This window comes from Narcine bancroftii, chromosome 10 (genome assembly GCF_036971445.1).
Source record: "Narcine bancroftii isolate sNarBan1 chromosome 10, sNarBan1.hap1, whole genome shotgun sequence".
NCBI lineage: Eukaryota > Metazoa > Chordata > Chondrichthyes > Torpediniformes > Narcinidae > Narcine > Narcine bancroftii.
In genome coordinates this window covers 15,554,476-15,568,412 of record NC_091478.1, presented here as the reverse complement: position 1 = coordinate 15,568,412, position 13,937 = coordinate 15,554,476, and the positions used below count along the sequence as shown (strand labels likewise).

The window sequence follows — 13,937 nt, the reverse complement described above, 5'->3', positions numbered from 1 at the left end:
GATGTGGAGAGACTTTCACGTGAACACAGTCATTTCGCTGCCTGGTTCACGACCCCGAAGGAACTGGCAGCATTTATATAGCCACAAAGAATTTCCTTTGCTGAGGGACGTTTTATCCATGCGCACAGTCCCCAGGGCTACCAATGACAAAGGTTGACAGCTTAGTGTGGCAACTATCATCTGGGAATTATTTCTGAGACTATCACAACTTCAGGTTATCTTCTCACCACCAACGCTAACCTGAGAGTTCCCAAACCACCCACCCATCCCCACCCCCACCCCCCCTCCACCCCCACCCCCCCTCCACCCCCACCCCCCCTCCACCCCCCACCTCCACCACACCAGTCACTTCTATCTCCAAACAAAATTTCACAAACTGGACAGCTCTGGCAGACATATTGTTTCTGCTAGCCAAGTTCAGCTCCTCATACCTTAATACCATCTTGACTTCTTGTTTATTCCCTTCTCACTTACATCATTTACATTTGCAGAGAACATGACTCACACCACTGAACAATTACAATTCTCTGGCTCTCACTATCTTGTCTTTACCATAGATGTGCAATGCCTCAGCACCCTCCGCTTTTTTCTTGAACACAAAGCTGTCCAGTCCTTATCGACTAACACACCACCTGGTTTGGCACTACTTGTCCTCATTCTTAACAGCTTCTCTTTCGACTCACCCACTTCCTGCAGATCAAAGGTGTAGCCATGAGCACACAAGTGGGCCCCAGCTATTCCTACCTTTTTTTCTTGGGAATATTGAACAGTCCTTGTTCCAATCTTACTCAGGTATCATTCCCCATCTTGTCCTCTGCTACATGACAAATGCATCAATATTACCTCTTGCACAAATGCAGAACCTGACAATTTTATTAATATCACTGCCGACTTCCATTTGGCCCTTTGTTTATGTGAGCAAAGAAAGAATTGTTGGAGGATCTCAACAGGTCAGAAAGCATCCAGGGGCAGAAACAGCCAGTCAATGTTTGCATCTGAAGCCTTAAGCAAAATTAAGATAAAAATAAGTAAAATGACATATAAAGGAGAAAGAAGCTGGGGTAAGGGCTGCAGAAATGATTGCAGAGTTGAGAAGGTGTGGGAGGTGGAAAGACACACACAGACAGCCTCTTACTTTGTTCTTACTGCATCTTCATTGCAACCAATATTTTCTCTGGCCTGTGAAGTAGTAAATAGAAAGACCCAATGCAGCAGTCAAAGGCAATTGTCTTGTTCAATATTCCTCTCTCAATCACCAAAAAAGTTCAACTAATTATTCAGTTCTTTTGCTGCTTGTAGGATTTCCATAACATTTGCGCTCTCAGTAATCAGTATATTTTATTTTGAAGCGTTCAACATTTAATAGCACAAGATAAACTTGCTATGCAAATAAACTATCATCTAAGCCATTTTAGAAAGTAAAACTACATTTGTGCTGCAAAATGTATGGATACACTGAAGAAATTGCTGATAAAACTAGGTCTTACTTTGTATTGAATTGCAGAAGAGAGACAACATACAGTGCAAATATAAATCAATACCACACTACACCACCCCACCCCCAACTGAGACATTATCTGCACAAATATGCATTACATCCTTAAAAGAACAGAGAAACAAGACTAACTGGATCAGCATTATTTCCCTTTCTACAAAATAATTATGTTTAATGCAAAATCAAGGACACATTTCCTATCTTCATAAAATAGGACCAATTTGTTTGGCAGCATTTTTAAAAAAATCGCTGCCTGGCAATAGTATGAGTTACCTGCTGGCATAAGAAAGACTTGACTGCACACCATAAAACCAATAGAGGCCAAAACAAAAGATTTGCTGCATCTGTAGCTTTTTTTTTTAAAGTGAAAAGTATCATCTTTAAATACTGGAAAAGATAAATTTGGGCATTCAAGTGAAATTGCATTTTTGGACAGAAAATAAAAAGCTTACCCAATGAAGCATACAATATGAAAAGCAAAAATAATGTCTGAAGAAAAATTAAAATTACCAAATTCAAAATGAGTTTTACTCATGGATGTATACTGCAGTCAAATAAAACACATTTGTTGATGCAGTGAAATCAGCTAATAAATACTTAAGACAAGGGTGGGGAGAAGAGATGGGAAATTAGGTCAAAACATACTGAATATTTATTTTAAAAATTGAAGAGTGAATTCCAAACGGTCTTTTGGATACAACTCCAGAAAAAACAAGTTTCTCCAACTGACAAAGTACAGAGCAGTAATAGAAGCTTGATTTAAAAAGAAAATTGCTGAATTATTTAACAAATCAAGCCACGCAACTCTTTGTCATACAACTCACCTCAGTTTATCAATTCAAACCGAACTGCAGTGTCTAAAAATTTGTTATTAAATGCTCTCTTCAATCAATCCAACACTTATGATCAGTTCAATTTTGCGCATCAAAATATGACCCATTGAAACCAAGGATCTATCTTATTCCAAAATGAAAAGCAATTAAACTCTCTGGAGACAAAAGCATAATTTGAGCTGACACCAACTACTGAGGCTGCACTGTCAGTGATGTCATCTTTCAGACAATATTAAACCAAACTCCCATGTGCCCATCATGTGAATTTTTTTAAAACTGGCATAATTCACCCTGATATCCTGGTCAAAATTTCCTTTGCAACCAATATTTCAAAGAGATCCAAGTATTATCTCACTGTTGCTCGTGTGACCTTGCATGGTTACATTTTTAATGCACATTCCATTTTGGTAAATGTTTACAAGCCAATTGTACTTAGTAGGTTGAAAAGTACACTATACTAAAATCACCTAAAGATACAAAAGGTGTCAAACATTTTTGATATGATTCCTTAGACCTCACCCATTGCCACCTCCGAAGACCGCACCCATTGCCACCTCCGAAGACCGCACCCATTGCCACCTCCGAAGACCGCACCCATTGCCACCTCCTCCCTTCCAGCATCATGAGGCTCATTCAATACTTTTGAAATCTAAAGAAAACTTCCACATTTAGTACCATGCAGTTCTTCAAATTTCAAACACATTTCCTGAATTAGACTGATATTATTTTCAATTATTACAATATTAGTCACAATAAAATAATTAAAAATTGAAATAGTTCCATTTAGTTATAGATAATAATCTAACACTGCATGGAGTACTTTCTATTCTCCTTCATCGTTCAAACAGAAGCATTCCAAGAACTGAACTGCAACTATTTTTAACATTGACGAGTAGGAAATAAATCTTGACCCATTTTCCCAGCACAAGAATGTAGTCTGAAGAAACACCAAATCTGTGTCACTGCTGTAGTCAGAATATAGGAAATGGAGATTTACTTGACAAATTACAATTAACTCAAGAGAAAATAATAATTTGCACAAGTATGTCTGTTATTTTCCTGCTGTGGGAGCTTCAAGACTAGATGAAACAGAAAAATATGAGGAAAGGACCACTCAAGTAAGACCACATAGTTTAGAATTTCTAGCAGTCAACTACATAGGGGCACGAGCAAAAATCTCCAAGCAGGTCATCTGGAAACATAGATATCCAGGAAGACTGCATACCATGTGAAGGCAATTTTAGCAGGGGTTAAGAAATCAATTATGTATGAAAAGGTTCTTTAAAAAAAACTTTCAAGAGGAATGAAACCTCTGGCATTTCAGCTGTTTTCACTTTTCATTGATCAAAGGAGTATTTTTCAGTTTGCATCAAATCACAGAAATAAATGGCAGAAACAATGGGAAAACTGAATGAAGGTATAGTACAAAACTAAAACCAGTAGCATTGATCATCATTTTCCTTGCTATTTTATTGAAAGAACACTGATAAGAGAATAATTGGAAAATTTAATTGGTACCTCACTATGAAAATTATCTTGAATAGCGAAAATCCAAGAAATATGGGGGAAAAAAAGCATTTGTAGTATATTCAAGGTCAGTGAGGTATAGCAATCATTTGTAGATAAAAGGAAAATTACAAAGAAAAAAAACCTGCTATGTTAAAAATCAACCACCTTTCCAATGAGACAAACTGTAATGAACTTTGCAGTCACACAACAGGAAACAAAAAGATAAGATGCTGTTTATAATAGTGTTAATTTCCCCAATGTCACTCAAGAGGATTAAAGTGTTATTTCATGGCAATTTGACAATACTTCACACATAGCTGCACCTCAAATACTAATATCTACAAACTGCTTTTATAAATTACGAATACGCAAAATAAATTGTTATCAAACATGTCAACCAGCCCTTTGCGACAGGTTTATACAACAGAGATAACAACAAAATCCTTGTTCCTGTGGCAGGAATCAAATACATCAGTGTCAAAGCTAGAATGTACAAAACTGTTGAGGGAAAACATCAATGTGCTTTTATAGGTTGTGTTAGCCCAGCCGCCCCCATGACCCCCAGCCGCCCCCATGACCCCCAGCCGCCCCCATGACCCCCAGCCGCCCCCATGACCCCCAGCCGCCCCCATGACCCCCAGCCGCCCCCATGACCCCCAGCCGCCCCCATGACCCCCAGCCGCCCCCATGACCCCCAGCCGCCCCCATGACCCCCAGCCGCCCCCATGACCCCCAGCCGCCCCCATGACCCCCAGCCGCCCCCATGACCCCCAGCCGCCCCCATGACCCCCAGCCGCCCCCATGACCCCCAGCCGCCCCCATGACCCCCAGCCGCCCCCATGACCCCCAGCCGCCCCCATGACCCCCAGCCGCCCCCATGACCCCCAGCCGCCCCCATGACCCCCAGCCGCCCCCATGACCCCCAGCCGCCCCCATGACCCCCAGCCGCCCCCATGACCCCCAGCCGCCCCCATGACCCCCAGCCGCCCCCATGACCCCCAGCCGCCCCCATGACCCCCAGCCGCCCCCATGACCCCCAGCCGCCCCCATGACCCCCAGCCGCCCCCATGACCCCCAGCCGCCCCCATGACCCCCAGCCGCCCCCATGACCCCCAGCCGCCTGCATGACCCCCAGCCGCCTCCATTTAGCCCAGCCACCTCCATGACCCCCAGCCGCCTCCATGTAGCCCAGCCACCTCCATGACCCCCAGCCGCCTCCATGTAGCCCAGCCACCTCCATGACCCCCAGCCGCCTCCATGTAGCCCAGCCGCCCCCATGACCCCAGCAGAGAAAATAAAATTAAGCGGCTGATGATCACCTGCATGGGGGGGGGATAAGAGGTGAATGCTGGGGAAATGGACTTGTCGTGGGGAGGAGCGGGGTCGGGACTGCGCGCCGCGGCAGCAGCTCTTACTTGAATCGGCCTCCGCAGTGTTGACACTGATCGCCGACCCATCCTTGGTCGCAGATGCAGCGGTCGATCCCGCACCTCCCGTAGACGCACGTCGACTCGTCGCATTCCCGGCCGAGCCCCCCACGGGCCGAGAGCACGAGGTAGAGCAGCGCGTAGCAGACACAGTCCCTCCACGGAGCCAGGCCGTCCCGGGCCGCCCAACAGCCCGGACTCGAGTGGCGCGGCTTCGCCCTCCTTCGCGGGTCCCCGTCGCCCCTTCCCGCCGCCATCTTAACCCCCCCAGCCCCCCCACCACCACCAATCACACACACACACTACACCCCCCCCCCCTCTCCTCTTCCTCCGCGATGAGTCAACTGGAGGGAGGGCCCTGGTTTTAAAGTCAGGTGGAAAATAAAAGTCAGCGCTCGGTTAGACCGGGCGAGTGACAGGTAATCGGCGCGTCGGCTCCCAACGGTGGCCGAAATCGTCCAAGAAGCGCTGCGAGCAAGAGAGCACATCGGCGCCGGGGGGTCCGAGTCCGCCCATCGCGAAGGCAGTCCAGCTTCTTCCTCTTTCTTCCACTTCCCGCCCCCCCCCCCAAAAAAAATCGGATTGAACGCCGAGAAACAACTTGAAGCGCGCGGGCGACGACGAGGAGCTGCCAGATGTTCGCGGCTTCCCCGTGCAGGAGCCCAGAGCACGCGCTCACGCGCTCGATCGCTCGCCCGCTCGCCCACCCGCCCCGGCCGACTCCGACTGGCGGAGCCCGCGAGCGGCCGCAAAGCCGCTAATTAAAGGGGCCGGGCCGCGCGGCTGCGCATGTGCGGCTTCCCGCGCGCGACCCGTCCACCGGCCCCCCCCACCCCCACCCCACCCCCACCGGCTCCCGGCTGGCAAAGCGATTCAAGGGATCGGTGCGTGCGGGCAGCAGCAGCAGCGGCCGCCGGGGCTTGGAGTCGGTACCACGGCGTCGCGCGTTCAGAACCGTGGCTTCCCAGGTACGGCGTGCTGGCGCACAACTTGGCTGGAGCGCTCAGGTTTAACAGAAGGGGAGCCGGGGGAGGGGTGGGGAGAGGAAGGGAGGGGAGCCCGAGGTGAGGTGGGGAGGGGAGCCCGAGGTGAGGTGGGGAGGGGAGCCCGAGGTGAGGTGGGGAGGGGAGCCCGAGGTGAGGTGGGGAGGGGAGCCCGAGGTGAGGTGGGGAGGGGAGCCCGAGGTGAGGTGGGGAGGGGAGCCCGAGGTGAGGTGGGGAGGGGAGCCCGAGGTGAGGTGGGGAGGGGAGCCCGAGGTGAGGTGGGGAGGGGAGCCCGAGGTGAGGTGGGGAGGGGAGCCCGAGGTGAGGTGGGGAGGGGAGCCCGAGGTGAGGTGGGGAGGGGAGCCCGAGGTGAGGTGGGGAGGGGAGCCCGAGGTGAGGTGGGGAGGGGAGCCCGAGGTGAGGTGGGGAGGGGAGCCCGAGGTTGGGGGGAAATCGCAGCAGAAAATGCTGGGAAAACCCACCAATTCAGTCAACATCTGGGAGAGAGATGCCTGAGGTGAATGTGGTGGTCAGAGCGGGGAGAGGGGATGAGGAGAGCATGTAAAAGAGTGGAAGGTAGAAGATGGCAGGCAGCAATAGGGGTGGTCATGGTAGGAACAACTATTGGGTCAGTCCAAGGTAGCGTAGATGAAAATTTTTAACTTTTGTCTACCATAAGGCAGACAGAGTGTCGCCACTTAGTCCAGTACCCCTCACAGAAAGCTACAGCACCTGGTGTTCCAAGGCAGTCTCCCCTTCATGTACTGACCAGGTCTGAGTCTGCTTAGCTTCTGAGATCGGACAATCTCAGGCATATTTAGGCTTCTATTGTAAATATTCTATAATATAAGAAATTGTTAAACTTACCTTTGAGTCTGGAAAAACTAGGAACCATTGTTCCAGACTTATCAGAGGTGTCTGCAAACCACATCCAATCCCCAGGAGAGAAGAGGCTTCTGACCAGCTAAACTGGAGACATTCAAGAAAATTGTTGCTCCACGTGTGCACAGGGAGAATGGGAAGAGACCCAGTTTTCAAGTCCAGCAGCACTGAAAGAGGATCGTGTCAAGGAGGGAACAAAAATCAAGCAATCAAGTTGATCAAAGAATGAAAGTGTCCTGCAAAAGGACGACCCTTTAGAATGTTAAAAGCTGAGAGGAGAACATGTTCAGCGATAGTACCACGCTGAGATACCACCATTGGCAAAGTATAATCCATTGAAATATGCTACGGAAATGGATTTGGTAGCTTCAAGTTTACTGAGGTGCTGGTGTCCCCTCCATTCCTTATCAGTCCTGTGGGACTGTGCTCCTCCCCCTCCACCAATTTGTTCAGACACCTGCCTATATTTTGTCCATATCTTGATAAAGGGCTCAAGCCTGAAATGTTGGTTGTGTACATCTATCTTTGCTACATACAGTGAAATACTGAGTTTCTCCAGTGTTATGTTTTTACTTCATCCATGGTGTCTGCAGATGTTCGTGTTTTACTTCTGGCTTATTGCATAATGTTTGCTAGATTTTAATAGCATGGGAGGTGAGGAGGAAGAAAAGCACAAAAATAAACTGATATCAGAATGGCCTGATGTTCTTTATAATGAATGGAGTCCTTTTGAAGATTCATAATTACTGTTGTCAGGATTTTTTTAAATCGTGGCATTTCTCTACCATGACATTACCATAGAGGGCAGACATGAGATTTATCAGCAGGCCAATGCAGAGTTCAGTTAATGCATAATCTCTGGGCTTTCTTTTACCCTGTGTGTGAACTTTGGGATTCTGGAGCATTGGGCGTCAACCTACAGGAGTATGTAAAGACCAAGGGTGTCATTTTTATTTCTGTCTGATTTCCAGAAATCTTTTCAGATATGTAAGCCATGAAATTCAATAGCAATAGATCACACAAAGTCTCAAACATAATCTCTCTTCTTATGCCAATTGTCTTTTTAAAAAAAAAGCACAAAATACTGAGCAAATCAATTAACTTTACAGGTCAATGTGAAGTTAAAATGAAAAAGAAAGAGCCATTCCACCACAAATAAATGAATATTTTTGGGTTTGAAGTTTCACTAAGAAAATGTGTTGTTGTATACCCCATTCTGGGATAGAACACAGCCAGACAGAATAATTAACATGTAAACAGTATCAAGAGAAGAACTGAATTGAATGAAATTATTTACCAAGAGTGAAAACTTTGTTTTACATGCTATCCGGTCAAGACAGCCACTACTTAGTATGGAAGGTAGTGACAGAATAAAAACATAGTATTTCAATGAAGCAAAAGTGCAAGGTATAATGGTTCGCATGATAATTATAATTTTTTAATTAATAAGTGGCTGTTGTACTCAGAATATTTACATTTCAATTTATATTGATTAGATTTTAATATGTGAAAAGAAAAGGGTCATCTGAATTGCAAGCCATCACCTTATACAATGAAAGGATCATTCAAGAATCTAAATACAGCTGGAAAGAAACTGTCCTTGAATCTGAAAGTACACAGTTTCAAACTCATTTATTTTCTAACTGATGGGTGGGAGGTAGAAGAGAGTGTGTTGAGGGTGGGATTGGTCCTTTATATGATGGATACTTTTCAAGGCAGCAGGAGGTGAAGTTTGTGGTGGAGGGGAGGTTGGTTTGCATGATGGCTTGAGCTGTGCTCACAGCTCTCTGCAGTTTCTTGTAGTCTTGGGGAGAACATTTCTCAGGCAGGATACATTCAGTGGCACATCAATAAAATTTGGAAAGGGAACACTAGGTACATGCCAATTTTAAATAATAATAATTGGCATTTCAGCCTTTTTGGTATAATGTATCAGACAATTTGGTTAAAGTTTATATGCTATTAGTGATTCTGGTGCAAACTTGACTCATGTTTGCTACTTTGAAAGGAATTCCCCTGTGAAGTTCCTCAAAATCGCATTTGCATCTCATCAAAGGCAAAAGTAGTAAGCTGGTAACATTCAAATGGGAAGCGTGTTCAATTGTAAGATTGGAAATGGTCGTGTAAGTAGAAGTCTAATAGTCTGAATATGCTTGAGATTGTCTGAGCTCGGAATCTAAACAGGATCAGGCCTGGTCATTACTTGGAGAGGAGACTGCCTAGGAACAATAGGTGCTGTCAGTTTCAGTGAGGGGCGTTGGACAAAGTGGCGACTCTGTCTGCCTTATGGTAGACAAAAGTTAAAAAAAAGTTTCATGTATGTAACATTCTAAATGTAGTATTACATGACAATAATGGAACCTTTACCTCTACTAAAATAGAAACTTTATCAAGGCTGGGAGAATAATAGGGGAAGGAGTAGTGACTAATTTGATAGCTTCTTCAAAGTGGTCACACAGAGACCATCAGCCAAATATCTCCCTTCTGTGTTATACGTTTCCCTGACGTATTATTAAATGTATAATTTAATTAGTTACTATAGTTAAATTCAGTCTCTGCAGAGATTTTCTTGCTATGTTGTAATATCGGGTAGCATGCTATTACAGTGCCAGTGACCTGGGTTGAATTTGGTGCTGTCTGTCAAGAGATTGTATGTTCTCCTCGAGTCTACATGGGTTTCCTCTGGATGTTCTGGTTTCCTCCCACCTTTCAATAACTTATGGGGGTTAGTCGGTTAATTGGAGTATTTTGGCGGCACAGGCTCCTGGACTTGAATGGCTTGTTGCTGTGCTGTATGTCAAAATTTAAATTTTAAAAAAGCAAAGCAAATCAAAATATATTGAGTTTTGTCAAAACAATATTCTGCAGTGATCTGTTTGAGGCAATTAAACAATTAGTATATTCAAAGAATAAAGTTGAAATATGCAGTTTATTTAAAACTAAATACAGCTGGAAAGGCTGTTTTATTTAAAACTGCATTATTTGAATATAGAAAAATCCAACAAATGGTAAAGAGTGCCAAACAATCTTATTGAATTCATTTGAGAAATGCTCTGAAACTATCTGGGGTTGGTGAGTCTCTGACAAAATCAGGAAGAGTGTTTGAAACTGTCCCACATAACAGATTGATTCAATAGATGCCTGCTCAGAAAAGTCATCATAATCTTCAAAAGCGACCTGGTAGATGAAGATTCATTCAGTGTGTTTTAGTACTCAGATAACAATAAATTGGCCAAAGTGGACAACAATAAGCAATCAATCAGTGCAGAGAAGTGGGTGGAATTCATTGTGAATAAGTGCAAGATCATGAAGTTCAGAAGAAATATTAACAGTATGAGCTATGTTGGGAAAAGAAAACCAGAACACAGAGAGGGATTGAATGTTTTCTCCAAAATAGGTTATTAAAACCAAGTGGGTGGAGAAAGAAAATGGGGTATGTGGTCAGGCAAGTGGCAAATAAAATTAGGTAGATCTGGCTCTGCTGTTGAATCTGATGTACAGTATTGTGTTAAATTTCAATCTCTGGATCCTGCATGCTTTCCTCAATATAAAAAGAAAATGATGAGATGGAGGTTAATATCCTAATGTAAAGAATTTGGATTTTTCCATTGGACACAATTTAGAGTTGATAGTTTGCCAAAGAGCCAGCAGCGACTCAATGAGCTGAATGCTCTGTTCATGTTCTGAACTGTTCTGGTGTACTATTTACAAACACCAGCGTCCTAAGCACATGTCCTCATTGAAATGTTATTTTGTCACAGCATTAGTCTCCTGCAAACAGATCAAAGATTGTTATTTTAAGAGGAACCTATGAATTCAGTAGCAACATTTACAAGATTACAGAGAAATTATATTTCAAGAGTATTATATTTTTCCCTCCTTAATAAGATGAAAAATTCATGATCTTGGAAACAGAAACCAGATTCAAGAACAATTTCTTTCCTGGCACCACACCTAACATTTCTGTTTTATTATTACACTACTTGTACTTAATATGCCTGCATAGTACACAAAACAAAGCTTTTCATTGTATGTTAGTGTGCATAATAGTAAACTAATTCCATTCAGTTCAGTTCCTTGGGAAAGGGGACCACAACCGCTTATTCAGGTGTGGTCTCACTAAAACTGTATAAATGTTTTAAGAAGACCTTCTGTTTGTTCTCAAAATCTCTCACAAAGGAGGACAGTTTACCATTTGTCCTTTTCCTTGTTTGTGCACTCCAGGCAGTAGGTATATCATTTAAATAGCTAGGTCCAAACAACTGAACCTATGGTGTCCACCATCCTGAAAAAGACCCATTTTATCCACTGTTTATTTTGTCAGTCTATGTCCGTGTAATACTCCCAATCCCATGAACTTTAATTTTGTATATTGATATCTTTGTAAAATTAAGCAAAGCTCATTTGAATATTTAGATTTAAAAATGCTCCCTTACCTATTCCACCAGTAATCTACTCAGAGTTTTGTCAAGTATGCTTTTCATAATTCCATGTTGACTTTGCTTAATCCCATTATATTTTCCAATGTTCCTCTTATGGGATCCATTAATAATAGCATTATTACTACTACTGTTAAGCTAACTGGCCTAGTTTTTTATCTTTCCCTCTTTTAAAAAATAAGATTACATTTGCCGCCAACCATTTTTACAGGAACTGTTTCATCATCTGTAGCTCTTTTGAAGGTGTCGTTATGGCCACCTGTTCATTATTCTAGGATGCATATTATGAGACACTGAGGATTTATTGGCTTTTAGGCCTACTAATTTTTCAAGCACTATTTTAAATTAATATTAATTTCTATTAATTCATTCTTTCTCATTAGATTCTTGATTCCTCTGCAATTCTGAAGAGAAAAGACAAATTGTGTACTTGCTTAACTACTGTGCCATAGCACAGGGCAATGAAGAATTTGCTTCCAAGACACTTTTTGGTGTATTTTACGGATTTTGGGCAACTAATCACAAAACTGCTTTAAAAGTTTACTATCATGTACCATTTTTCAGATTTAACCTATTTTTGTGATTTCCTGTCATATTTTAAGTATTTCAGTCATACAAACCATGAAGTGCAGCATGTCATTGAAAATTAATTTTCTGCATTCACACTTCACTACTTCCCTGCTGATCATGGTGCAGTCGGTGGCAAACGTGGTGAAAGATTTCACCATGACATTGCGATCCTGTAAAAGTGGTATCAGGGCAAATGGAATCCATCACTGCTAGCTGACTATTGTTGGTCATTGACACGAGGCATCAGATGCTGAGTACAAACGAAAATAGGCCACAAAAAATTTTTAGGACACCAATGTGTCAGCATCAATGCAATTCAACATGCTAAATTAAAAGTTAATTTAATGTTTCTCCAACTTCCTGCATGGTACAGCAAATCGGAAATTACCTTTTGTGTTTAGCTTGAAGTTGTCTATCATAATCCACAATTTTTTTTCAGGAAGCAAACCTTTTGGAAAAAAATTGGTGGCCCAGTGATAATTATTCTCCCATTTCTGACTGTGAGGGACGACTATATGTCTTCACTAGCCTTTTTCTTTTCACATCCCTGGAGAAATGCTAACAGTCTACTTGTGTTCCTTGCAAGTTTACTTTCATACTCCATTTTTTTCTCAGAATCTTTTGCTCCTTTTTGACTGAATTTTAACTTGTTCTCATTCTTGAGACTTGCTTTTTTTGACAACTTTATTAGTTGGCTCCGATTCCCAGCTTGATTTTATTATTATTATTCATGGCTGAGTTGATGCTGCTTTTATGATTTTCTGTCAGAAAGAAATGCATAACTTTTGAAGTATTCCAAAACTGCTGGCCATTGCTATTCACCATTATGACTTTCAATGAAGCTACCCACCTCACAGAGTACTCCTTAATAGTTTATTTAGTCAGGATCCCGATTTTCAAATTGAACGACTTCATTTCCCAATGAATGAAGTATTCTTTCATATGGTTACTCTTCCCAAAAGGATCCCACGCAAGATTATTGACCAACCTTTTCTTATTTACAATACCAATCTAATATAGGCTGTTCCTTATTTGCATCCAAAGGATACAACTGAATAAAGCATCCTCCAGACACTCAATCTTCTAGGAATTATTTTTAATTTGGCTTGACCAATCATTATGTAGATTAAAGTCACCCACGATTGCACAAGGACCTTTGTTTGAGCATGAATCTCTAATTTTGTGGTTGAATGAATATTTGCGTACTTAAAGCTAACTCCCACCAATATTTTTTTGCCTGCTGGTGTTGAGCTTGAAAACATACAAGTTCAAGTTTATTTGTCTTCTGATTGTACCAGTACAACCTTTTCCGGTCCATGGTACAGAACAGTGCAAAACATGCAACAGACATACACACATCCTGTTTGTCTGTTTGTGTGTTATATGTATGTATGTGTGTATTATATAGAGGACACACACACTACCTATGTACATGTATTAAATATTAATAAATAGTAGAGTAACAGAGAGTTGCTTTAGCAGTCGTTCAGCAGTCTCACTGCCTGTGGGAAGAAACTGTTCCTCAGCTTAGTGATTCTGGCTCTTATATGTCTGTCTCTTTTTCCCGAAGGGAGTAGCTGGAAGATGCTGCATGCAGGGTGGTTGAGATCCTGCCTGATTTTGCTCTCAACAACAATCCTGGTAAATCAATGGGGAGAAGGGCAACCCCAGTGATCCTCTGTTGCTTTTATGGACCTGTGCTGATGCTAATGAGGCCACCTACTGGTGTGTCACCGGCAAACGTGATGACTCTGTTGGAGATTAATCTGGCATTTCATTTGTGGGTTAGTAGCGTGAAC

The 13,937-nt window shown here is 43.0% G+C and overlaps 1 protein-coding gene and 1 long non-coding RNA gene across 11 annotated transcripts in view; one reads left to right on the top strand and one right to left on the bottom strand.

Annotated features, from left to right (window-relative positions):
* The window catches only part of atrnl1b (attractin-like 1b), a 617,494-nt gene extending 611,958 nt beyond the window's left edge, over window positions 1-5,536 (bottom strand). For all 10 annotated transcript variants that reach the window (XR_011345361.1, XR_011345362.1, XR_011345364.1 and 7 more), the window contains exon 1: window positions 5,253-5,536. Coding sequence is in view for 6 of the 10 variants with exons in the window: in XM_069900005.1 (XP_069756106.1) it covers window positions 5,253-5,521 (269 nt within the window). In the remaining 4 variants the exon portion in view is untranslated. The remainder of the gene's footprint in view (window positions 1-5,252) is intronic.
* LOC138744213 (uncharacterized) lies at window positions 5,217-7,824 on the top strand. The gene is made up of 2 exons (XR_011345368.1): window positions 5,217-6,232; window positions 7,136-7,824. It is a non-coding gene; the product is annotated as an uncharacterized lncRNA (long non-coding RNA).
* The last annotated feature ends 6,113 nt before the right edge of the window (window positions 7,825-13,937 follow it).